The sequence below is a fragment of the Hordeum vulgare genome, chromosome 6H (genome assembly GCF_904849725.1).
Source record: "Hordeum vulgare subsp. vulgare chromosome 6H, MorexV3_pseudomolecules_assembly, whole genome shotgun sequence".
Classification (NCBI taxonomy): domain Eukaryota; kingdom Viridiplantae; phylum Streptophyta; class Magnoliopsida; order Poales; family Poaceae; genus Hordeum; species Hordeum vulgare.
This window is the reverse complement of record NC_058523.1, coordinates 34665714-34689734: the sequence shown is the minus strand read 5'-3', so window position 1 is coordinate 34689734 and position 24021 is coordinate 34665714. Positions and strand designations below refer to the sequence as shown.

Below are 24021 nucleotides of genomic sequence, written 5' to 3'. Positions count from 1 at the left end.
ACTATTTTTTGTTTTTATAATGGCTGTGATGGTACCCGCGGCACCCTGCCCAGATCCGCCCCTGGTAAGTGGGTTTACGAGGCCAACTTCTAAGCTTGATCCCAAATGGACGTCTTTTTTTTTCGTTCGGATGGTAGGGGTGTCTGCCTAAATTTGTGTATATGGTGACCGTTCTCTAACGTACAAACGCATTATGGCCGCATCTCGTCCGCACATAATTTTTTAATATAGTTTTTTATTATTTTCATCATATAATTTTTTGATACATTGGAGTACATTATCAAATTTTGACTAGCCTGCGGGCGGGAGACATGCTCGTCGAAAGGAACGACCGGGGCTGCTTGCTTTGTGTTTCGTCGGGACGGTTGGCCAGCACCATTGTACCTCGGCATGACATTGAGGTCGATGACGCCCGCGGGCGTGGACGAAACGACCATGCTGCAGTTCGGGGACATAGAGAACCTTGTTTGCCCATGGTCATGGAGCGGGGGCGCTCCTCAAGCATGACGGACAACCTGTTGGAACGGTGCTATGGAGGACGGACGACTAATGAGCATGTGATGGCCGCGGCCACGACAACGACCGTCAGAATGGCCGACGAGGGTCAGCACAACCCTAACATGAGGAGGATGTGCCCCTTGGCAACGATGGCCTCCTTGTCGTCGACCTCGGCCTTGTACTGTGTGGCACGCAGCGCGGCCGTCTCGACGGCGATGTCCGCATCGGCCTTCTTCTCCTTCTCCTTTGTATGCAGATTTCGCCTCTTGCTGATTCGTCATTGAGCTTGGCAAGCTCCGCCAGCGTGAGCTCCGGCCGCAGCTTCTTGGGAGCCTTCTTCGAGGCGGCGCGCCGGGTCACTGGGATTCATCGGGTCGTCGGTCATGGTGGAGGGGGGGAGGGAAAAGGGGACGCGGGGAAATTTTGAGCAAAATAGAGGAAAAGTGGGGCGGTCGTGTCCTTAATGGACGAGCTAGGGAGAAAACAAATGCACGCGCTTCCGCCCGTCCGTTTGGGCGCTAACGCGAACCAAGTTAGGTTCCAAATGAATCTAAAACGGACATTGATTCGTTTACTCGTGCATGTTGGACGTCATGTTTTGTCCGTTAATGCTTAAATGGACGAGGCTGGATAAGATGGGCACACGCGTTGAGTTGACCTGATTGCTCGTCCTGACTATAGTTGTTTCTGCAATGGTTTGTATAGATCTCTTGATTTTGGTAATTATCATTCTTACCAATTTCCTTGATTAATGTTTACCCATTAAATATTTAGATATATTCACAAGTGGTAGTAGAGAATTAGTTACAATTTTCATCTACAATAATAAAATGTTGATCTGAGGATCGGATTTTTGTGGCTGTTGAACCATGCGACTTTTTGGTTGCTAACCTATACTGCGTTGAACTTGTTCATAAATTGGCTAAGAAAAATTATCACAAATAGGAAAATTTGATAATCAGATGCATAATTTACATCTTCCAATCTGTGCATCAAGCTTTCTCAGATCAATTACTGCTACAAAGGCTTTACATTTGATGTGAAACAAATGGGTTAGGCTGCGTTTGGAATGTCGTTTTCTGCCCGATAACACCCGTAAAATATGCATCTGCAAAAGTCAGCGATAAGTGGGTCGGTCATGCGATTGGAACATCGTTTAAGGGTAATAATTACGATAGTTTTTTCAAATCCATTAGTATTAGGCTGGTATGTGATACACTCATACACCCCTCCGCTCATCTGTTTTATAGATACAACCAGTGAGGGTATTATATTCGTGACATGTAAATTACGCATATAGATTTATAGGGTAGAAAATATCAAACCATCTAAATTACCGGCATATAGATTTATGGGGTAGAAAATATCAAACCATCTAATCGGGGCCTTACGGGTAAGCAATTACAGAGATTTGTAACTTTGTTGTGTTCCAGAAACTACATGAGTCTCTTTGCTTTGTAACTTTGTTGCCTTTGCTAAGGGTGTTTGTTTTGAGGATATAGTGGCACGAGACGGGTTGATTCCGTCCACGGTCCACCATTCCAATGTTTAGTTGAGGATGGAACCGAAACCGGGTGATCCTTAGAAAAGGAATATTTCCTATATATGCTTCATCAAGTGATTCCACCAAATAGAAGGAATCACCTGGTTATTCTTCTCTTACTGATAGAAGAAAAAAAGGAAACACCCCTACAAATTGTTAAAACCAAAAATACAATGGAAATGTTGCGGGAATTTAAATAATATTTTGATATAAAAAAAAAGAATAATCCCACAAAGTGAGTTGAGCCATATTCTTCTCATTTCATATCTCCAACCAAACATAAGAATGGAACGAACCCGTGACATTTTTTTTATCTTCAACCGAACACAAGAATGAAATCAATCAATTCCTTCAAAACGAGACCATGACATGCCATGCCTTTTGGTTCTCAAACCAAACACACCCTAACAGTGACAACTAAATAATTCAAAAAAATAAGTGCAGGTTAAAAAGCATAGCAACCTCTGCATAATTTAAGAGGGTGTATCTTCGTAAGAATCAGACAACAAGAGGTGCAAAAACATCTTCCTCGCTACAAGACCATGGCCCTGTTTGGATACTCTAACCGGGTTAGAGGTTAGAGTTAGATTCTAACCCTCAACTAACCCTGAACTAACTCTAACCCAAGAGGTGTTTGGATAAGAGGGTTAGATTGGCAATAAATGCCCTTTCTCAATCATTTGATTACTTTTGTCCATATTCATTGCCGGATTTGGTGTGGCCGATCGTTGTGTGGCCGGCAGGGTGCGGCGGGGCGGCCCGGCGGCACGGCGCGGCAGGGCGGGGCGGGGCGGGGTGGCCCGGCGGCGGGGCGCGGCGGGGCGGGGTGGCCTGGCGGCGGGGCGGCCCGGTGGCAGGGCGCGGCGAGGTGGGGCGGGGCGGCCCGGCGGCAGGGCGGGGCGGGGCGGGGCAGGCCGCGGCAGGGCGCAGCGGCCGGCAGCTCGGATGGTGAGGAGTGAGGGCGACGGGGGGTTGGTGGGATCTGGTGCGGGCTGGATGCAGTAGCAAGTGATTTTTTTTTGTCCCCACCTAACACAAAAAAGCACCTCTTGGGTGGGTTAGAGTTTTTGGGTGGGTTAGATGCACCTAACCCAATCTAACCCTACCTGTTTGAATTTTTGAAAGTTAGATAGCTCAACTCTAACCCAATCTAACTCTAACTCTAGGATCCAAACAAGGCCCATGAGAAACTGGATGAACATGTCAGAAGCAAGAATCCAAGGTGAGAGTAAAACACACAACTTCGTCCATTCAAGCAGCAACATGACTATGTATTCAGACTGAATAACAGCCGCTATCAGCACCAAGGTTACAAGATGACACTTTCAGAACACATCTAACAACAGTTCACCACATTAGACGAGGAGATTAATGAGGTGAACTTAACTACCTAATCAGACCAAATAACAGCCACAAATCCACAAGCAGCAACATTGTTACAAGATGACACTGTCCAATGACACCGTCAGAACACGCTAACTGCAGAATTCGTCAGACAAGGACGAGGAAGGGAACACAGGAATCATCTGACGAGGAAACTAGGACGAGGTGAACTTGGTGACGGCCTTGGTGCCCTCGGAGACGGCGTGCTTGGCGAGCTCGCCGGGGAGGACGAGGCGGACGGAGGTCTGGATCTCCCGGGAGGTGATGGTGGGCTTCTTGTTGTACCTCGCGAGCTTGGCGGACTCGCCGGCAAGCTTCTCGAAGATGTCGTTGATGAATGAGTTCATGATGGACATGGCCTTGGAGGAGATGCCGATGTCCGGGTGCACCTGCTTGAGCACCTTGAAGATGTAGATCTTGTACGTCTCGACGCTCTTCTTGGACTTCTTCTTCCCCTTCTTGTCGCCGCCCTCCTTGGACGCCGGCACCTTCTTCTCCGCCTTGGGCTTCTTGCCCGCGGGGGTCTTCTCCACCGGCTTCTTCTCGGCAGCCTTGGGAGCCATGGACTGCTGCTGCTTCTTCGAAGGAGAGAGAGAAGTTTGGGTGGGCTGGAGTAGTAGTAGAGAGACAGACAGAGGCGATGGATTGGATCAGGGGATGGGCCGCCGTCTTTATAGGCAGGAGGCGACAGGTGGGCGCTGATTGGTGGAGCGGTGGGCGCCCCGGATCGATGACGTGCGGGGATATCAGCCGTTGGCCGCCGTTTCGGATGGATGGACCGGATGCACTTCGACGCGGATCGGTGACGTGGTGAAAATGTTCTTGTAGCAATTGGAGGAGGACCGTGCCGACTTCTCTGTGGCGGGAAGTTTGGAAGTTTGGAGTCGAGCCCCAGCTGCCGGTGATAGACATGTTTTAGATTGTTCGTAAATAGTAAATAGTCCCTCCATTTTTAAATATAAGTTTTTTAAAGTTTTTACTACAAACTTACATACGAATGTATATAGACATGTTTTAGATTGTAGATACGTTCATTTTGCTTCGTGTGTAGTTTTTTAATAAAATATTTATAAGGACATATATTTAAAACGAAGGGAGTAATTTATTATAATATTGAACCATAGGCCAGCCATGTCAGAATTGGATCGAGGGAGCTTGGTTCTGCCTCGTGTATTTCATAAAGACACTTGTTTTCAAGTTGCTATCCAAAGCGACCGTTGCTCACAGGATCTCCAACAGTGGCTATAAAAAACGTATGCGTGTTAAAACGCTATTTTAGCGCGCGGGGAACAGTTTCGTGCGCTTCAGCGGAGACGGTAAACTAAGGCGCGCGGAAAACGATTGCGCATGCGGAAAAAAGCGGGCGGAGAGGGCGGAACAAGCCGCCCATCGTGAAGATAGGCGTATGCGGAAGGAAGCCGCACTCTTTCAGATGGAGCTGAAGGAATCGACGACTTGGTCCTTCAATGATGAACACTGGGTTGACGCCTTCATCACGACGGAGGAATCGGACATCACGCGTCGTAGTCCGACTACGACGATGAGTAGTTTTCTCTTTGCCTAGACTATCTATGCTATGCTATGTATTGTTTTTTTAATCGTTTTCTATCTATCTGAGCTATCTATGTTATCTCACTAGTGGAAAACGGGCCTTTGGCCTGGACCCTTTAGTCCCGGCCTGCCTCTGGGCCGGGACTAAAGGCCCGGCCACGTCGCCCCAATTCTCAATGCCTTCCTCGAGGCTTTAGTCCCGTCCCGTAAGGAGCCTTTAGTCCCGGTTCGTGTCCCAAACCGGGACTAAAGGGCTACGCGGTGGGCAGCCCGCATGTGCGCCACCTTTAGTCCCGGTTTGTGTCTCAAACCGGGACTAAAGTCCTCTGCCTATATATAGCACAACCCCCCTCTCCCCTCTTCCTTGCATTTTTCTTGGATGGAGGATTGTGGGTGGTTTCTTGCTCTCCACTTTTTTTGTTGCACTAGAGGTGTTTGTTGAAATGTGTGTTAGAGCGATGCCGTTTCAGTTCACCGAACACAACTACGATATGAGATGCCTGAGCCATGCTTAAACCTATTCCTCTTTATTTCTACTTATTCTAAAAGGTTAGCAACTATATTTCCTCGTTTAGACCGTGCGGTACTAATTTTTAGGATCGTGATTGTATTTGATATACTGTCGTATAACACAGATGAGCCATCCATGGATGTACGGTGATCGACGCACAACCGCTTACAGAGAAGGCGTGCATTCTTTTCGAGATGCAGCCGATGTGAACAAGCATGGTGGTGGCTATATGTTTTGTCCATGTGTTGAATGTCGGAATGAGAAGGATTACACTTCCTCAAGAGTCATTCAAAGCCACCTGCTTCGGTCCAATTTTATGTCGGGCTATAATGTTTGGACCAAGCACGGAGAAAGAGGGGTTATGATGGAAGATGACGATGAAGAAGAAGAGAACGATGATGACAACTACCGATGTATGTTCCCTGAGTATGCTGATACCGCAATGGAAGACAATGAAGAAGAAGATCAGGATGAAGAACGGGAACCAGATGAGCCCGCTGATGATCTTGGCCGGGTCATTTCTGATGCACGGCGAGGTTGCGACACAGAAAAGGAGAGGTTGCAGTTCGAGCAGATGTTACAAGACCACAACAAATTGTTGTACCCAACTTGTGAAGATGGCCAGAAGAAGCTGGGTAGCACACTGGAATTGCTGAAGTGGAAGGCAGAGACCGGTGTGACTGACTCATCATTCGAAAAGTTGCTGGTACTGATGAAGAAGATGCTTTCAAGAAAGAACGAATTGCCCGCCAGCACGTACGAAGCAAAGAAGCTTGTATGCCCTCTAGGATTAGACGTGCAGAAGATACATGCATGCCCTAATGACTGCATCATCTACCACTGTGAGAAGTACGAGAATATGGATAAATGCCCGGTATGCACTGCATTGCGGTATAAGATCAGAAAAGATGACCCTGGTTATATTGAGGGCGAGCCACCCAGGAAAAGGGTTCCTGCCAAGGTGATGTGGTATGCTCCTATAATACCACAGTTGAAACATCTGTTCAGAAATAAAGATCATGCGAAGTTGTTGCGATGGCACATGGAAGATCGTATGAAAGACGATAAGTTGAGGCACACCGCTGATGGTCGGCAGTGGAGAAAAATCGAGAGAGAGTTCCTGAGATTTGCAGCTGACGCAAGGAACTTATGGTTAGGTCTGAGTACAGATGGCATGAATCCTTTTAGGGAGCAGAGTTGCAGTCACAGCACCTGGCCCGTTACTCTATGTATCTAGAACCTTCCTCCTTGGTTGTGCATGAAGCGGAAGTTCATTATGATGTCAGTGCTTATACAAGGTCCAAAGCAACCGGGCAACGATATTGATATGTACCTAAGGCCATTAGTTGATGAACTTTCACAGCTGTGGGCCGAACCAGGTGTACGTGTGTGGGACGAGCACAAACAAGAGGAATTTGACCTTCGAGCATTGCTTTTCGTAACCATCAATGATTGGTCTGCTCTTAGTAACATTTCAGGACAGTCAAACAAGGGATACAATGCATGCACGCACTGTTTGGATCAGACAGAAAGTATATATCTCGACAACTGTAGGAAGAATGTGTATCCGTACAATCGTCGTTTTCTTCCGCCCAAGCATCCCTTAAAGAAAAAAGGCAAGCATTTCAATGGCAAGGCAGAACCCCGGGGGAAGCCTGTCATCCGTACTAGTGCTGAATTATTTGATATGGTCAAAGATTTAAAAGTAATCTTTGGAAAGGGTCCTGGCAGCCAACCTGTTCCTAACGGCCCTGATAAGCGCGTACCCATGTGGAAGAAAAAATCTATATTTTGGAAGCTACCCTACTGGGAAGTCCATGAGGTCCGCTCGGCAATCGACGTGATGCACCTGACGAAGAATCTTTGCGTGAATATTCTAGGCTTCCTCGGCTTGTATGGGAAGTCAAAAGATACACCGGAAGCACGGGAGGACCAGGAACGTCATAAAGGAAGAGATGGCATGCATCCATGGCAGTTTCAAGGGCGTGCCAGCTACGCTCTTACTAAGGAAGAGAAGGAAATCTTCTTTGAAGTCCTTTTCAGTATCAAGGTCCCGACTGGCTTCTCGTCGAATATAAAGGGAATCGTAAATATGAAAGACAAAAAATTCCAAAACCTAAAGTCTCATGAATGCCACGTGCTTATGACGCAATTGCTTCCGGTTGCATTTAGGGGAATTCTACCGGAAAATGTTCGCCTGGCAATTGTGAAGGTATGTGCATTCCTCAATGCAATTTTCTCAGAAGGTAATCGATCGAGAAAGTCTATCAGGGTTACAGATTGATGTGGTCCAATGTCTGGTCAGCTTTGAGTTGTTGTTCCCGCCATCCTTCTTCAATATAATGACACACCTCCTAGTTCACCTAGTCGAAGAGATTAGAATTCTCGGTCCTGTGTTTCTACACAATATGTTCCTCTTCGAGAGGTTCATGGGAGTCTTAAAGAAATATGTTCGTAATCGTGCTAGGGCAGAAGGAAGCATCTCCAAGGGCTATGGATCAGAGGAGGTCATTGAGTTTTGTGTGGACTTTCTTCCTGACATTAAGCCGATTGGTGTTCCTGAATCTCGGTATGAGGGTAGGCTGACAGGAAAAGGCACACTAGGAAGGAAAGCAAAAGTATGTATGGACGGGCATTCTTTCTCTCAATCACACTACACAGTTCTACACAATTCCACCGTGGTGGCTCCGTATATCGTGAGACACAAGAATATTCTACGCTCCGAAAACCTGGGGAAGGCTGACTCTTGGATTAAAGGGGAACACGAGAAGACTTTCGACAGTTGGTTGCAGACACATCTCATGAATGACGACACCGTTGGAGATGAGCTGTACTGTTTGGCCAGGCCACCATCTTCGACTATATGTACTTTCCAAGGGTAGTGGTGTCCGCTTTGATGCAACAGACGAGAATGGGCACTGTTTGGAAACATATTACGGGTACATAGAGGAGATATGGGAACTTGACTATGGACCTACTTTTAAGATCCCTTTATTTCAGTGCAAATGGGTGAAGCTGACAGGAGGCGGGGTAGTTGTAGACCAAAAGTACGGCATGACAACAGTGGATCTTAACAATCTTGCGTACATGGACGAACCATTTGTCCTAGCCAATGATGTCGCTCAGGTTTTCTATGTGAAGGACATGTCTACATTAACGAGAAAAAGAAATCAGCAAAAGAAGATATCGTCCGATGAGCCAAAACGCCACATAGTTCTTTCAGGGAAAAGAAACATCGTGGGAGTAGATGACAAGACAGACATGTCAGAAGATTATAATAAGTTTCATGAAATTCCGCCATTCAAAGTGAAAACTGACCCAAGCATCCTACTGAATGATGAAGATTCTCCATGGCTACGACCCATATTTTCTAATATTCCTAATCTTCAAGCGCATTTCATCCATCTTCAAGCGCATTGCATCCGTCTTCAACCGCATCGCATCCATCTTCATCTTGCGATCGATGACATCGGCGACATGCAACTCCAGTTCCATATTCTTATCATCAATTATTTACTATTTTTTCTTCAAGTATTTGTTTTCTTTTTCAACCAAATTTAACTTCTCGATAAGAATTTTTATGTGGGTTGGAATTTCCGGTTCACATACCTCCTAGATTAAAAAAATATATGTCACGTTGGTCGTCATAATTGTCATAAACACTAAATAAAACAAATAGTTATAAAAGATAATATATACCACATCCAAATCATAGACAGGATGAGGGCCGACGGAGGCAGATACCAAAACCATCGCACTATATAATAACAAAAAATAATGAAAGTGAGTAATTTATACAAGTATGTATCTAAATCATACAAGTATGATTTATTTTCTTTTAAAAAATAAGATAAGAACAAGAGGCTCACCACGGTGGTGCTCGCGACGAGATCGGCACGGGGCGATCGACAATGGTGAGGACGGGCACGGGACGACACCCTACGCATGTGCAGACTCTAAGAAGTTAATTTGAGCATTCGAAATGAGCTACACTAGCAGTGGCAAATGAAAAGATGAAGTAGCTAACCTTTTAAAACACTTGTGCAGTTGGTGCACGGCCAAACCTAGACAAATATTAAGGAAAATGGAGCTTGGAGGTCGAGCTTGGAGAGGAGAAAGCTTAAGTAGAGTGCCTCGGGCATTTCATCGAACACGTCATGTGCATGAACTAGAGTGGCAAGAGCATGGCATGGTCACACTTCAACAACCAAAAAACAGGGGATATGGTGGGCAGGGGCGAGGGTTTATATAGGCAACACTTTAGTCCCGGTTCGTTCCACGCCCCGGGACTAAAGGCCCCTGCTTCCCGCCTTCTAGTCTGCCGAAAAAGGGCCTTTAGTCCCGGGTCGTGGATCCACCCGGGACTAAAGGGGTGTCTTTAGTCCCGGATCGAGCCACGCCCCGGGACTAATGGCCCCTGCTTCCCGCCTTTTGGTCTGCCAAAAAAGGGCCTTTAGTCCTGGGTCGTGGCTCCACCCGGGACTAAAGGGGTCTTTAGTTCCGGATCGAGCCCCGAACCGGGACTAAAGATCCACCTGTATAAGCGGGAGTTAGAAAATTTCGAACCCAAATCGTCCATTTCTCTTCTTCTTCCTCTCGTTTTCCTGCCCGGCGCGGCAAGCGACGAACTCGACGACGCCGTCAGGCTGCGTGCCGTCCTGCTCGCCGCCGCCTGCCGTCCTCCTCGTCGTCGCCGTCGTACTGCTCGTCGCTGCCATCCTCCTCGCCGCGCGCCGGCCCGTCCTCCTCGCCGCGCGCCGCCGTCCTCCTCGCCGCGCGCCGCCGTCCTCCTCGCCGCGCGCGGGGGACACCTCCAGCCGGTAAGCCCCACGCCCCCTCCTCCCCAACACTCCGGCCAGCACAAGCAAAGAAGAAAAAGGATAAGAAAGGAAGAAAAAGGAGAAGAAAGGAAGAAAAAAGAGAAGAAAAGAAGAAAAAGGAGAAGAAAGGAAGAAAAAGGAGAAGAAAAGAAGAAAAAGGAGAAGAAAGGAAGAAAAAGGAGAAGAAAGGAATAAAAAGGAGAAGAAAGGGAAAAAAGGAGAAGAAAGGAAGAAAAATAGAAGAAAGGAATAAAAAGGAGAAGAAAGGGAAAAAAAAGGAGAAGAAAGGAAGAAAAAGGAGAAGAAAGGAAGAAAAAGGAGAAATGTTTTTGTCATTTAATTTTGCTATTGTATAGTGTATATGCTTAAGTGTTAATAGTGTTTCTTAGATTATTGCTTAATTTTGCTATTGTATATGCTTAAGTGTTAATAGTTTAATTTTTCTATTGTATATGCTTAAGTGTTAATAGTTTATTTTTAGCAAGAAAATTAATAGAACTAGTTTAATTTTGCTATTGTATATGCTTAAGTGTCCGGGACTGGGCTCCGCCCGGCTGGTATTTTAGAGTTTAGGTTCTAGCCAAGACCAGGGACTAAAGGTCCTCCTATATAAAACGAGCCTTCGAAGTTTCCAACCCCTCTTATATAGTTTGTTAGTTTATTAGTTAATCAAATGTCCGTTTTTTACAGAACTATGGATCCACATATCAGGAACCTCGAAGAGGAAGAACTTCTCGAAGATATAATCAAAGACGGCCCCGATGTTGAACCAGCTGAATCTCCGACGTCATATCTAAACGACTCCGGATATGGAATGGAGGTCGAGCGACACGAAGATGAAGCCGATGGGGCAGGAGATAGGTCCAATGACGGAGAACGTGATAGCTCCACTGATGGAGAAGCCGGTGAAGAAATAATAAAGTCCGGCGAGGTATACATATGAAGTTCGACAATCACTTGTAATATGTGAAAAATATTGGAGATAGCTCTATATTGTATACATATACATTCATTTGACGAATGTTTCTCCCTCTTAGGCCTCCACATCGAGCAAATCTACGAAACGAGGCCCGACTAGAAAGTTGGATGCACGGACGCATTACACCTTTGAGGTGATAATGCCTACGGGCGAACCCAAGCTTCCTAAGAATGCTGCTGACACATTCAAGAAGCAATGCGGAGTTCTCGTTAGGGATCACGTCCCGATCAGCGTTCGGGAGTGGAACAAGCGCAAAGGGGCAGCCGATAGTGACTATGTCGCCGAAAGGTACAAAGATAATCTTTGGAATGATCTCATGTCACATTTCAACCTGCCAGAATGTGAGAATGAAGACGCCGCAGACAAACTGAGGGCCAAAGTCAAGAAGTGGACTCTAAAGAAGATGGCCGAACTGTTCCATAGCTGGAAGAAGCTATGGAAAAACTATCTGAAGACAAAGAAAGTGCCAGTATTCAAGGGGTATCTAGCCAAGCAGGCGAATCACTGGAAGGAATTTCAAGAGTACAAGGAGTCAGAATATGCCCATGCATTATCAGAAAAGAACAAGATAAATGCCGACAAGAAGAAATATCACCACAAGCTGGGGCCAGGGGGCTATGAGACTGCCATCCCAAAGTGGGAAAAGAAAGAGCAAGATCTGATAGATAAAGGCATCGTACCTGAACCACTCCGTGATGAGTGGGAATTGAGAGCAAGAAATTGGTTCCTTGCGCATGGTGGGTCGTACGACGAAACAACAGGGGACCTCATCTGCAATGACAATCTTAGGATACCAAGGGAGAAAAGGAAAAGGATAGTGAAAGAAATTAAGGAGGGACAAAGAAAGTTCACTGCAGATAGAGATAAAGATTTGCTCACAGTGGTCCTCGGCAATGACGAACATGGAGGACGAACGCGAGGCTTCGGTCCATCTTACCAGTGGTGGCTTGGGTTTGCCAGAGACCAAGACACTTACAGAAGCCGAGAGAGAGCAAAGAAGCGGCAGCAGGATGAGGAGAATGACAAGTTCAACCAGTTGCTTGCCAGGATTAACGAGCAACAGAAGCAGATTGATGAGCTTAGAGGAGTACCGCGCCAGGAAGATCCTGCACTTGATATTACCGGCGCCCCATCTAAGCGGAAAAGCAGCATGGCTGAATCTGAGGCCCCGCCCGACGATCAACGAAGAATGATAGAGGGCGGTCCCGGCTACCCCGTGGATGGAATCAAGGAGTCAACATCATGTGAACTCCATCAGAAATTCAAGAACATATCCATGAAGGTGGCCGTCGAACAAGCTTTACCTTCTGGCCCTGATGCACGCTGGCATGGCCGTGAGATTCCAGCTGGCTTTGCTAAAGTCGGGGTGGATGAAATCATGACGGGGTTTAATGATATGGAGCTCGACATAGCTGGACCCGAAGATGAGAGGACACTCGGAGAAGTACTGGGTGGAGTCATCCTATGGGACAAGAACTACATCAAGCTTCCAGGCTCGACCCCAAGGACAACACCGCCTCCGAGTCGTCGCAGGTCACCTACACCTCCATTACCTCCAAGCCCTCCACATGACGTTGGCCAGCACAACACAAGTCCATCTCGATCACCGCCGCCGGACTTGGGTCGTCTGTTTCCGCCGCCGCCCGCTCCGGATACAAAGCCTGAGCCTGCCACGAATACAAAGCGGGAGCGTGCCACCAAGAACGCTCCGCCGCCGCCCACTCCGGATACAAAGCCTGAGCCTGCCACGGATACAAAGCGGGAGCGTGCCACCAAGAACGTTCCCCCATCGCCCGCTCCGGATACAAAGCCTGAGCCTGCCACGGATACAAAGCAGGAGCGTGCCACCAAGAACGCTCCGCCGCCGCCCGCTCCGGATACAAAGCCTGAGCCTGCCACGGATACAAAGCGGGAGCGTGCCACCAAGAACGCGCCACCGCCGCCCGCTCCGGATACAAAGCCTAAGCCTGCCACGGATACAAAGCGGGAGCGTGCCACCAAGAACGCTCCGCCGCTGCCCGCTCCAGATACAAAGCCTGAGCCTGCCACCGATACAAAGCGGGAGCGTGCCACCAAGAACGCTCCGCCGACGATTCCTAAGCCATAGAGCACCCCAAAGCGCAAACGGTCGCCCCTCCCAAAGGTACGTCATGCTAATCTTCCTATCGGACCTTATGATCGTACCCCCGAGGAAAACGCCAGGATAGCAAAGGAACATCATGATGCGCAGATGAAAAAGAAGGAACCCGAGCCCCGCCCGAAATACACCTAGAAGCAAATAGCATTTGCAAAATACTTCACGACCCTTCCATCACAGTATGACTTACACCATAAGCCTGATGACTATACACACACATTGCAGAAGGAAGTGAAAAAGAGCAGACCACGTGCAAGCCCTCCACATGACGTCGGCCAGCACAACACGAGTCCATCTCGATCACCGCCGCCGGACTTGGGTCATCCGTCTCCGCTGCCGCCCGCTCCGGATACTAAGCGGGAGCGTGCCACCAAGAACGCTCCACCGACGATTCCTAAGCCACACAGCACCCCAAAGCGCAAACGGTCGCTCCTCCCAAAGGTACGTCATGCTAATCTTCCTATCAGACCTTATGACTTACACCATAAGCCTGATGACTATACACGCACATTGCAGAAGGAAGTGAAAGAGAGCAGATCACGTGCAAGTGCAAGTGGGAGCAAATCAAGTTCAACTACAAGCAAGAAAAAATCAGGCGTTCCTCAGCTTGGACAACAGGCCAAACAGTTGATCCCACCCCTCAAGGTGTTAACCGAGAATGTTCCCCCTCCGGTGCAGGGGCTAGCTTTAGAAAGAGCAAAGGAGTTGACGGCTGCATGTGGTGTCTCGGTTGAAGAATTGTTGTCTTCCCAAGACGACAAGATACCCAAGGCTGTGGTAGCCCCTAAGCCACAGTTTGTGATGGGTGAACCTTTGGTCAGCAAAGATGATCTCCCAACAAATATGTGTTACTTGCATCAATGGTACTTAAGTGAATCAAAGAATGGGAGAACGATGATCGTGCTGAGTGTCCCACAGGAGTACTACGGCCGCCCCGAACAAATCCATATCGACTTTGATGAACTCTTCCAGATGTACAATGGCGACGCCCTCGACAAATCGCTTATGAGTTGCTATTGTGTGTAAGTTTTTCAATTCGTTGTCTACATATAACTTGTTTAGTTATTTCAATTCATTGTCTATATATAACTTGTACTCTATTATGCAGAATGAAGATTCTGGACTGTAAAAGTAAGAGCATCCTAAATATTGGGTTTATTGACCCAGATAAAATACATATAGCGACGCTAACTAATTATCCCAAGGAGACGGAGGAAAACCTTCTAAGGTTTCTAACAGATCAAAATTTCTGTGACCACATACTGTTTCCATACAACTTCAGGTGAGGGTCTTTACTCTGTTGTGTCCATTCACTTATAAGTGTAATTGATAAGTTACTGACACACACACACATATATATACACACACACACATATATATATATAGTATATTTTAATTATAAATATTTCAATTATTCGGGCGCGGAGGACATATACTCCGACTGAATGCTGAATCTAGAATCTTAGTGTATATTGATACGAAATATCAATTATATGGGCAGGGAAGACCCCCCTAAAAAAATGCAGCATGTATGCGTACGCATATCAATAACCAATGCACACACATGTGCATGTTTCCAGCCAAGTATGCCCGCATACACATATCAGCAGGCAGTGTACGGGCACATGCATATCCAAAGATTGTAATATTCCTGAAGATTAAAGTCCAAGACAAAATCATGACGAAGAAGAAAATCAAAAAAGAAGACAATGCCACCTCCATTGGCAGCCAAGACACGGTGTGCAAACCTCTCCAACATGCACTCAATACCCTAGAAAAAAGGGCTATAATGGCTACAAAGCCTATAAAGCCTAGAAGGCCTAAAAACTAGGTGCATGATGGACAAGGAGAAAGAAGGAGGAAATAATAGAGGAGCCTTCTCCCGGAAGCCATCCAAGAGGTGCTCTCTTGCCTATAAAAGGAGGAGCCTTGCTGCGAAGAGAGACACCAGACGGAGAAGAACCAGCCACAGATAGAGCGCAGAGTTGCAACTCAGCTAGCAAGCTCTTTGCTCAAATAGTAGTAGTAGTACTTCCTCATCGTGTAATAAAGAGCTACAATATTTAGAGCATTTGTAAGCTCGCGAAGGTAGTTAGAAGGTAATTTCTTTACCCTTGTGTAAACCCTTCGGGGGTTCCCGAAAGGGAAAACCATATGTAAATTATGTTGTGGAAATGATGTAGTTTCGTGTTTTCACTTGGTATTTTATTTTTGAATTTATGGAACGAGTTCTTATGCTAGGGATCCTATAGGAGAAAACTCTGCCGGTAGTTCTCTGTGTAGCATTTTATGGCATTTGAATGAGAACCTTATGGCCGTAGAGAAGTGTTCCCTTCGGGTGGAACTGCCTGGGAAGACGATAGGAATTTACTCCATAAATTTGCAACTAAAACATCAAGTGAACGAACTTAGCTACATCTGAAACAACATAATGATAAATATGGTGAGTACTGAGTAGGATATTACACCACTGCGTACACCTCAGTCGTCTTGTTGGCCTCGACAGCCCCTCAAAGATCCTGCAATATAAGCGAAATAATTTAAAAACACTTCGTATAAAAATAATATAAAATAAATAAATAAGTTTGTATTTACTCGTATACGTAATCACGTATATCAACATTAAAACATGAATTTATAACTTAATATAGTTTAGATTTATTATACATATTTTAATTATTCTGTATATTTGGTATCAGGTCCAGCGTTTTAAACATTGATAGGTTAAAGTATTTAAATTTAGAAGTTAGCGCAGGTAAGGTAATAAATACTAAAGAGAATATTAATATAAGGTGCAGAATAAATCCTTCTGAAGAGCATACCTGGCATACATCTCATAGCCAGCTAAATACAATTGTCGATTTGATATATAACTTTTACATATCTTGGGGGAAAAGACAAGATAATTTAGACCAAAAATTTAAGAGTTTATCCAAAGAATACCAAAAGCTTGCGGATAAATATTCTGGTCTGAACAATAAAGTCGATCTCGCCTTACATAAGCTAGAAGAAGCAAAGGCCAGGCAGAACGTACTTTGCAAGAATAACGATTATATTAAAGAAGAAGTGTTGTCAATTGGCCGTTACCTAAGTAAAGGCAAAGACTCACTCCCTCGCACAGAAGCAAGACAAGATATACTCGATATAAAGAAGTTGCTGCAAGAAGTTAAAACTTTGATTGTCTCATAATTATATGACTGAATATAGCCAAGCATTAAACGAAGTAGCCAAATACTTGTCACCTCCTGTAGGATTTGCTGATCACGACTCACCAAAAGAAGACTCTAAAATTATAATAAGACAAAATAATACAATTCTTCAGCTATTAATTCAAGTTTTAGACAAGCTAAAAAGTGTCCAAAACAACAAAGAAATTGTGCTATCGTCATCTGGAATCGTAACATCATCAAGAAATATTAATTCAGAAAAATGGACATATCTAAAGGCTTCCTTAGAAGAGATAAAACCCTCAAGTTAGTAAGACAAGACTCAAGACCACTCGCAATGAAGCATAGATTATCATGTAAAGCCGATGATATTGATAGTATTGAGGAAGTTATAGATATTCAGAGAGACCTCGAAAGATATCAAAAGGATACCCTAAGAAAAATAAAACCGCAACAGGTATATCACATGGGTATGTTTGAGAGTAAGAGCGGGTTATACCGAATATCAAGAGAAGTAGAACTAAGTGTGTTAACACACCCAGTTGATTTAAGAATAGTAAGCAAAAATATTGAAAATGAACTAAAATATTGTGGTTACAAATATATTCATCAAGGTATGTATATTATAGGAGTTAAAGGTATGACAAGAAAGAAATTAGGAGCAAAGGTGCTTATAACTCTATTAGACCGAAGGTGGGAATCAGTAGATAAAGGAGCATTAGGATTTTTAGAAGGAGACATGAATGAAAATAGATTAATAACCTATATAGCTCCAGACCTAATGATGCCTGTAAAAGAATTTATTGAAAAAATGAGTTTTGGTTTCCAAACTAAGGGATATGAAGATTTTAAAGGAACAAATTTGTTAGTAAGCATAGAATTTATAGGAAGGCTCACTAACAGAAGTAACTCTAGATATAGAGTTAATGTGAGCGATGTAATTGATAGTATGCAATCAAAGGGTATTAAATTTATGAATCCACTTAAAATTGGTTCTGAAGAAAGAGCGGGAGAAGAGTGGAAGATTGGTGAATTAATAGAGAAAAAAGAATTAAAGCAACCTGAAAACTATATAAGTTATCAAAATTGTGAAGGAAGTAGTAGCATTAGATTTATGAACTATAAATCGGCATCAATAGAAGACGCAGAATCCTTTATGTCAGAAACAGAGTCTATTGACGATAAGAATAAAGGTTTGACCGAATGCATGGAAAAGGCTAATTTAGATGATGAAATAATTCACTGGGAAAATAAGCTAAAGCATATAGATTGGGAATATAAAAATTCTATGACAAAATATTGGCCTAAGATAAGAGAAAGAGAATTGTTTATAATTAGAGAAATTGCAAGGTTAAAAAAACTAAAAAATGAGAAAAATTGGTAACTAGTGGTTCAATTATGCCAAATACATCATCAATTGAAAGGGGAGAACATGCTGGTAGTAATAATGATGCTATCACTAATAGAGATAAGAATATTGCTCAGGAAGAAGAAGTTATTAGTGAAGAAGAGCAATGGGATATAAATAATAAGTTATTACTAGAAAGTTATGAAGAGGAAGAGGAATTAGTAAAAGATATGTGGTTAGAAGATGAAAATTATAATGATTCGGAGCAGAATAGTGATTTTTATAACTCACTAGATGATGTGGGGCTACAAAATTTAGACAATGCAATGGAAGCTATGGAAGTAGAAAGTAGTAATAAAAGAAGAAAGGGATATGGCGAGTCTTCGGTAAAAAGAGAAGGAGAGAGAGAGAGAGACCTACCAGATCAGCTGGACAATGGCCTCCAGAAAAGGATGATTATCAACCTACATATATCCCTGGACAATATAGATATATGGGTGCTAAAAGAAGAGATTTTGAAAAGCCAGTGCAATTTCAAAATTATAAGAATGATGGTGCTATTTTAAACCTAGCAGCTCATGACCCGATAGATTGGCCGAATATAATCAGCATATGGAAAGGTTTAATAGTTCAAAAATATATACAAAACCAGTATAATATAGGAACTAAGGTAGAAGATATGTTAACATATCTTGAAACATTTTTAGGAGAATCTGTAAAAGTTCTATGGGAACAATGGGTAGAGACATATCCTAATCAGTATGAAGAATTAAAAAGGGCCGGAAGTAACCCTAATAACTTTGCAAATGTTATTTCAAATATGATCATCGCAGAAGACCCGGAATTAGGATATACCTCGCTACAAAACAAAAGGTTGAGAGAAATAGAAAAATTAACATTAACTAGCTGGAAGGGAATAAAAGAATTCTCTCAACATTATTTATATAATGCTACCACTGCGAAGCAAGGGTTTAATGTAGGTGTTGTAGAAAGATATAGCACACGGCCATGACGACGAAGGTCCTACCAGAGCAACGCGCGATTGCTGTTGCAGAGGAGCTTGCGACCTTTCTGAGGACGGAAGCTATAGATGATAAAGGACGATTTAGTGTAGCTAGGGGCCATTACTGATGTTCGTCCATGTAATCAAATAGACGGGCTCTAGTCCCGATAATTCAGATCTCCATATAATTGTATATATATGCTCGCTTGTAAGATAAGTTAACCTTATATATATATGCATAATTATTTCTATTTAAATTATATGAAAACTAATTCCGAACACCAAACGAGGCATCACGTTAATCTCCCGAACACCTAAACCCTAAAACCCTAAAACCCAAAAATAATTTCATTAAAAAAAACCCAAAAACCAGCAAAATCTGAAAATCTTCAGTCCCGGCCCGTGTAACGAACCGGGACTAAAGGTCCTGCCCCTGGGGCGCTACGAGGCGCCCACGTGGAGCACCTTTAGTCCCGGCTTGTAAGAGGGCCGGGACGAAAGGTTAGGCCTTTAGTCCCGCCCCTTTAGTCCTGGTTGGTGAACCGGGACTAAAGCCCCTTACGGGCCGGGGCTAAAGGCCCCGTCCCCACTAGTGTCTATTACTCCCTCCGTTCCTAAATATATGTCTTTCTAAATATTCTATTAGTAGACTACATGCGGATGTATATAGACATATTTTAGAATGTAGATTCACTCATTTTGCTTTGTATATAGTCCCTTAGTGAAAATTCTTCAAAGACTTATATTTAGGAACCGAGGGAGTATTTATTAAAAACTATGCTATGTATCGCTATGTATCGTTTAAAATATCATATGATCAAAAATGCATGTTGCGAGCGGTGAAGTTTTTGCGTGTTTGCTGGAGTGCCCCGCGCGCGCCAAATTTTGCGGCTTCCGCTGGAGCCAACGTTCGCCGGCGCGTTAAATTAGATATGTACGCGCTGTAAACTCATTTTTGTGTGCACCACGCGCTGGACGTCTGTTGGAGATGCTCCCAATGGTAACAATGAGTCCTTTTCTTAGGTCATCTTTAATGTGAACTCTCAAACTTTTAGCATTCGTTTGTATCAAACGGTTCAGATCTTGCAAGTCATTCAACAACATCACGCATTGGTCTGTGGACCGGTTCGAGTGTTCGTTTTCTCGCAAATTTGCAACAGAACCGGGCTTTGCGAGAGTCTCGACCAGCCACATAAGACTCCGACACCCCGAGCCATCCAAAGTTGAGACGGGGCCGCATGTTTTGAGTTGTCAAACTGTTTCTGCGATAAAATTCCCCAACCCTATGACTACCATCACGCCGCTCCTCACCCCAATTCCTGTCCTTTTTCATTGTCGTCACTGCATGGACCCATACGAAAAGTTGTCGGAGATGGCAGTGGTGGAAGATCTGATGATCATGTCCTCCCGAAACATTAACTCGGCGACACGGCAAGACGATCGGCTCAAACATAAGGCAAAGGCAGCACCGCTCAAGGAGAAAGGCAGCAGGGGCGGTGGCTGTGGTGGTGGACATGCAGGGGAAGGGCGTGGTGCAAGGTGGGGTCGCTTCCGTTGTTGTCCGTGTAGACGTCATCCTGGTCGGAGCAATGCATGCATCCCTACTTCTACGCCGCCAAACAGCTCGGCAAGCAGTCCACGACATCCATCACCGGGCATGTGCCTTATTACATCGACGCTAATGTGGTGGCTCCTTTTCTCTGAGTTTGCACTAGTGGAGAAATGGTTAGCCACAACTCTTGTTTGTGGCGCGTCATTTCTCACCAACGTCGGCACTAATATTTTCAAATAGTGCTAACATCACCCAAATTGGGCCCAACGTGTCTCGTTAGGCCCATTAGGCAGAGGAGCACATCCCAATCTTGAAGGGTTCCGTAAATGGCGAGAGAGTTCTCCCCCACGATAGGATTTCAGGTGCATGTATTATGTACACGGACTACTTCACGGGCAGACCCAACATATCTACGTTGCTTTTGGAGCAGAAATTGGCTCTTGCATGTAGTGACTGACGTGGAGATGGCGGATGACAACTTCAACCTGAGAAAGGATTATTGCAGACAACTATCGTTCCCTCATTTGCAGAAATGCATGGGTGTTGTCCGGATGCTTGCTTATAGTAAGGCCACATATGCAATTGACACTGAAATTTGAATGGGAGAGACCATGGTTCTCAACAAAACGATGCAATTTTCACGCACCATGGTGAAGGCTTTTGGACCAGAGTACCTGAGAGAGACAACTATGGATGGCACCAAAAAATGTTGGCAGTTCGATCAACGAGAGGATTCCCAGGTAAGTTGTGTTCAGTTGACTGTATGCATGGACAATGAAAGAACTATCCAAAAGATTTGTGTTGGCAATACCAAGGTTATTTCAAAGAAGCCACCATCATATTTGAAACAATATGACATTGAAGGATTTGTGAATTTGGCATGATTTCCTTGGCACGCCAGGTTCGTGCATTAACATTAATGTGCTCCAACTATCTACTTTGTTCAAGAGAATTTGTGATGGGGATGTTCCACCGTCCAACTATACCATCAGCGGGCACAACTATAACATGGGGTACCTTGTTGATGGTATCTACCCTTAGTAGACGACATTTGTGAAGACCACATATGATCCCCAAGGCAACAAGCAAAACCACTTTCCAAGAAGAGGTAGAGCACGTGGCTAACATTCTAGAGATGCACCGACAAGTGCGAGATCAATAGGTGCATATGAAAATTCTAAAGGATCTTGTGGAGCATATGAGGATCCACGCTAGATATCAATAAACTTTGCTTGTGGACTATTTTTTATGTTTGAACTATGTTTGGATTATGTATTTTTACGTACGAATAATTATGCGAAGGAACTCTTGCATAATACAGTCCGTGTTGGAGGCATCTAAGGCCGCACGGGCACAAGCCGCTGTCGAACAAGAGGATTGGCTATATACTGAAGTGGCGGCTAGAGAGAAGCATACGGACGGACAAAAAGAAGAAATTATGACCGAACAGACAGAAATGGCTGATTTACACGCTATTACTTTTCCATATTGATGCCTATCCATATTAACTGATTTACCAACTTGGAGCAATGTTGATGTGTCGGCCCCCGTCCTCTGTAGGGGTTACGGAGAATGTGGGCGGTAAGGATGCGTGGCACCCCTCGTACTCCTCCTCCTCCTCCAGGATTGTCATGATGTGTCGACCCTCGTCCTCTTCCTATAGTCATATTTTCTATTTTGGGTTTGTTCGGATGGACTATGTAGTATACTTGTGAACCGATTGTGAACTATGTTTTTAATTTGTTGTGAACTAGTTGGTATATATGATTTTAGTTCGTATGTGATGTCACTTTGAGCTATATAGATGTAACCCTATCTATATGTGATATGCGTTGTGTTGTGCTCTTAAATCATGTCAAACAATATACATGTGCTATACTTGCACTAGTGGGGACGGGGCCTTTAGCCCCGGCCCGTAAGGGCTTTAGTCCCGGTTCCCCAACCGGGACTAAAGGGGCGGGACTAAAGGCCTAACCTTTAGTCCCGACCCTGTTACAATCCGGGACTAAAGGTGCTCCACGTGGGCGCCTCGTAGCGCCCCAGGGGCAGGCCCTTTAGTCCCGGTTCGTTACACGGACCGGGACTAAAGATTTTCAGATTTTGCTTATTTTTGGGTTTTTTTTGAATGAAATTATTTTTGGGTTTTAGGGTTTTAGGGTTTAGGTGTTCGGGAGATTTAACGTGATGCCTCGTTTGGTGTTCGGGAATTAGTTTTCATATAATTTAAATAGAAATAATTATGCATATATATATATATATATAAGATTAACTTATTTTACAAGCGAGCATATATATACAATTATATGGAGATCTGAATTATCGGGACTAGAGCCCGTCTATTCGATTACATGGACGAACATCAGTAATGGCCCATAGCTACACTAAATCGTCCTTTGTCATCTATAGCTTCCGTCCTCAGAAATCCCGCAAGCTCCTCTGCAACAGCAATCGCGCGCTGCTCTGGTAGGACCTTCGTCCTCATGGCCGTGTGCTATATAAGAAGAGGAGATGAATATGAATATCAATCATGATAACAAAGAATGACGGGTAAAAATAGAGGTGTGAATGTTCATTGCTTACGTCGAATCTGTGATCCTTGAGCTCAGAGGTAAACGTGCGAATGGTCTCGCAAACATAGTATCCGCATAGATGCGTTCCCCGTGGCTGCTGGTCGCACTTTACGAGAATAGAATATATATAATCAAAATAATAATCTAGCATCATAAATGTATTGAAAATTAATAGAAGTATATCATACTACTACTTACCTGAGCCGCTCCAAAGGTCAGCTTCTCAGGAAAGTTACCGGGAGTCACGCACTTGAACCGCTTCCAAACCCTGCCCGACAAGGATAATGATTTGCTAAGTTTTTCATTAATTGATATATCAGAAAATCATCGAAAGAGACCGATAGAGCGCAAGAATGATTGAAATTACCCTTGGAGCATGTCCTGCAGGCTTTGGAACTGTTCCAAGGGTCTCGATAATGGGTCGAAGGCATCAACTCTTCCCTTATCAATTTGAATGTCCAACAGAATCCAATGGAAGCTGCACATGTATATATATATATATGTGTGTGTGTCAGTAACTTATCAATTACACTTATAAGTGAATGGACACAACAGAGTAAAGACCCTCACTTGAAGTTGTATGGAAACAGTATGTGGTCACATAAATTTTGATCTATTGGAAACCTTAGAAGGTTTTCCTCCGTCTCCTTGGGTTTATCAGTTAGCGTTGCTATATGTATTTTATCTGGGTCAATAAACCCAATATTTAGGATGCTCTTACTTTTACAATCCAGAATCTTCATTATGCATAATAGAGTACAAGTTATATATAGACAATGAATTGAAATAACTAAACAAGTTATATGTAGACAACGAATTGAAAAACTTACAGACAATAGCAACTCATAAGCGATTAGTCGAGGGCGTCGCCATTGTACATCTGGAAGAGTTCATCGAAGTCGATATGGATTTCTTCGGAGCGGCCGTAGTAATCCCGTGGGACACTCAGCACGATCATC

The 24021-nt window shown here is 44.3% G+C and overlaps 1 protein-coding gene across 1 annotated transcript; it reads right to left on the bottom strand.

Annotated features, from left to right (window-relative positions):
• Positions 1 to 3291: 3291 nt before the first annotated feature.
• LOC123402384 (histone H2B.4) lies at positions 3292 to 4078 on the bottom strand. The gene has a single exon (XM_045096298.1). The coding sequence runs from the start codon at positions 3985 to 3987 to the stop codon at positions 3580 to 3582; it is 408 nt and encodes a 135-aa protein (XP_044952233.1). The 5' UTR covers positions 3988 to 4078; the 3' UTR covers positions 3292 to 3579.
• Between the last annotated feature and the right edge of the window lie 19943 nt (positions 4079 to 24021).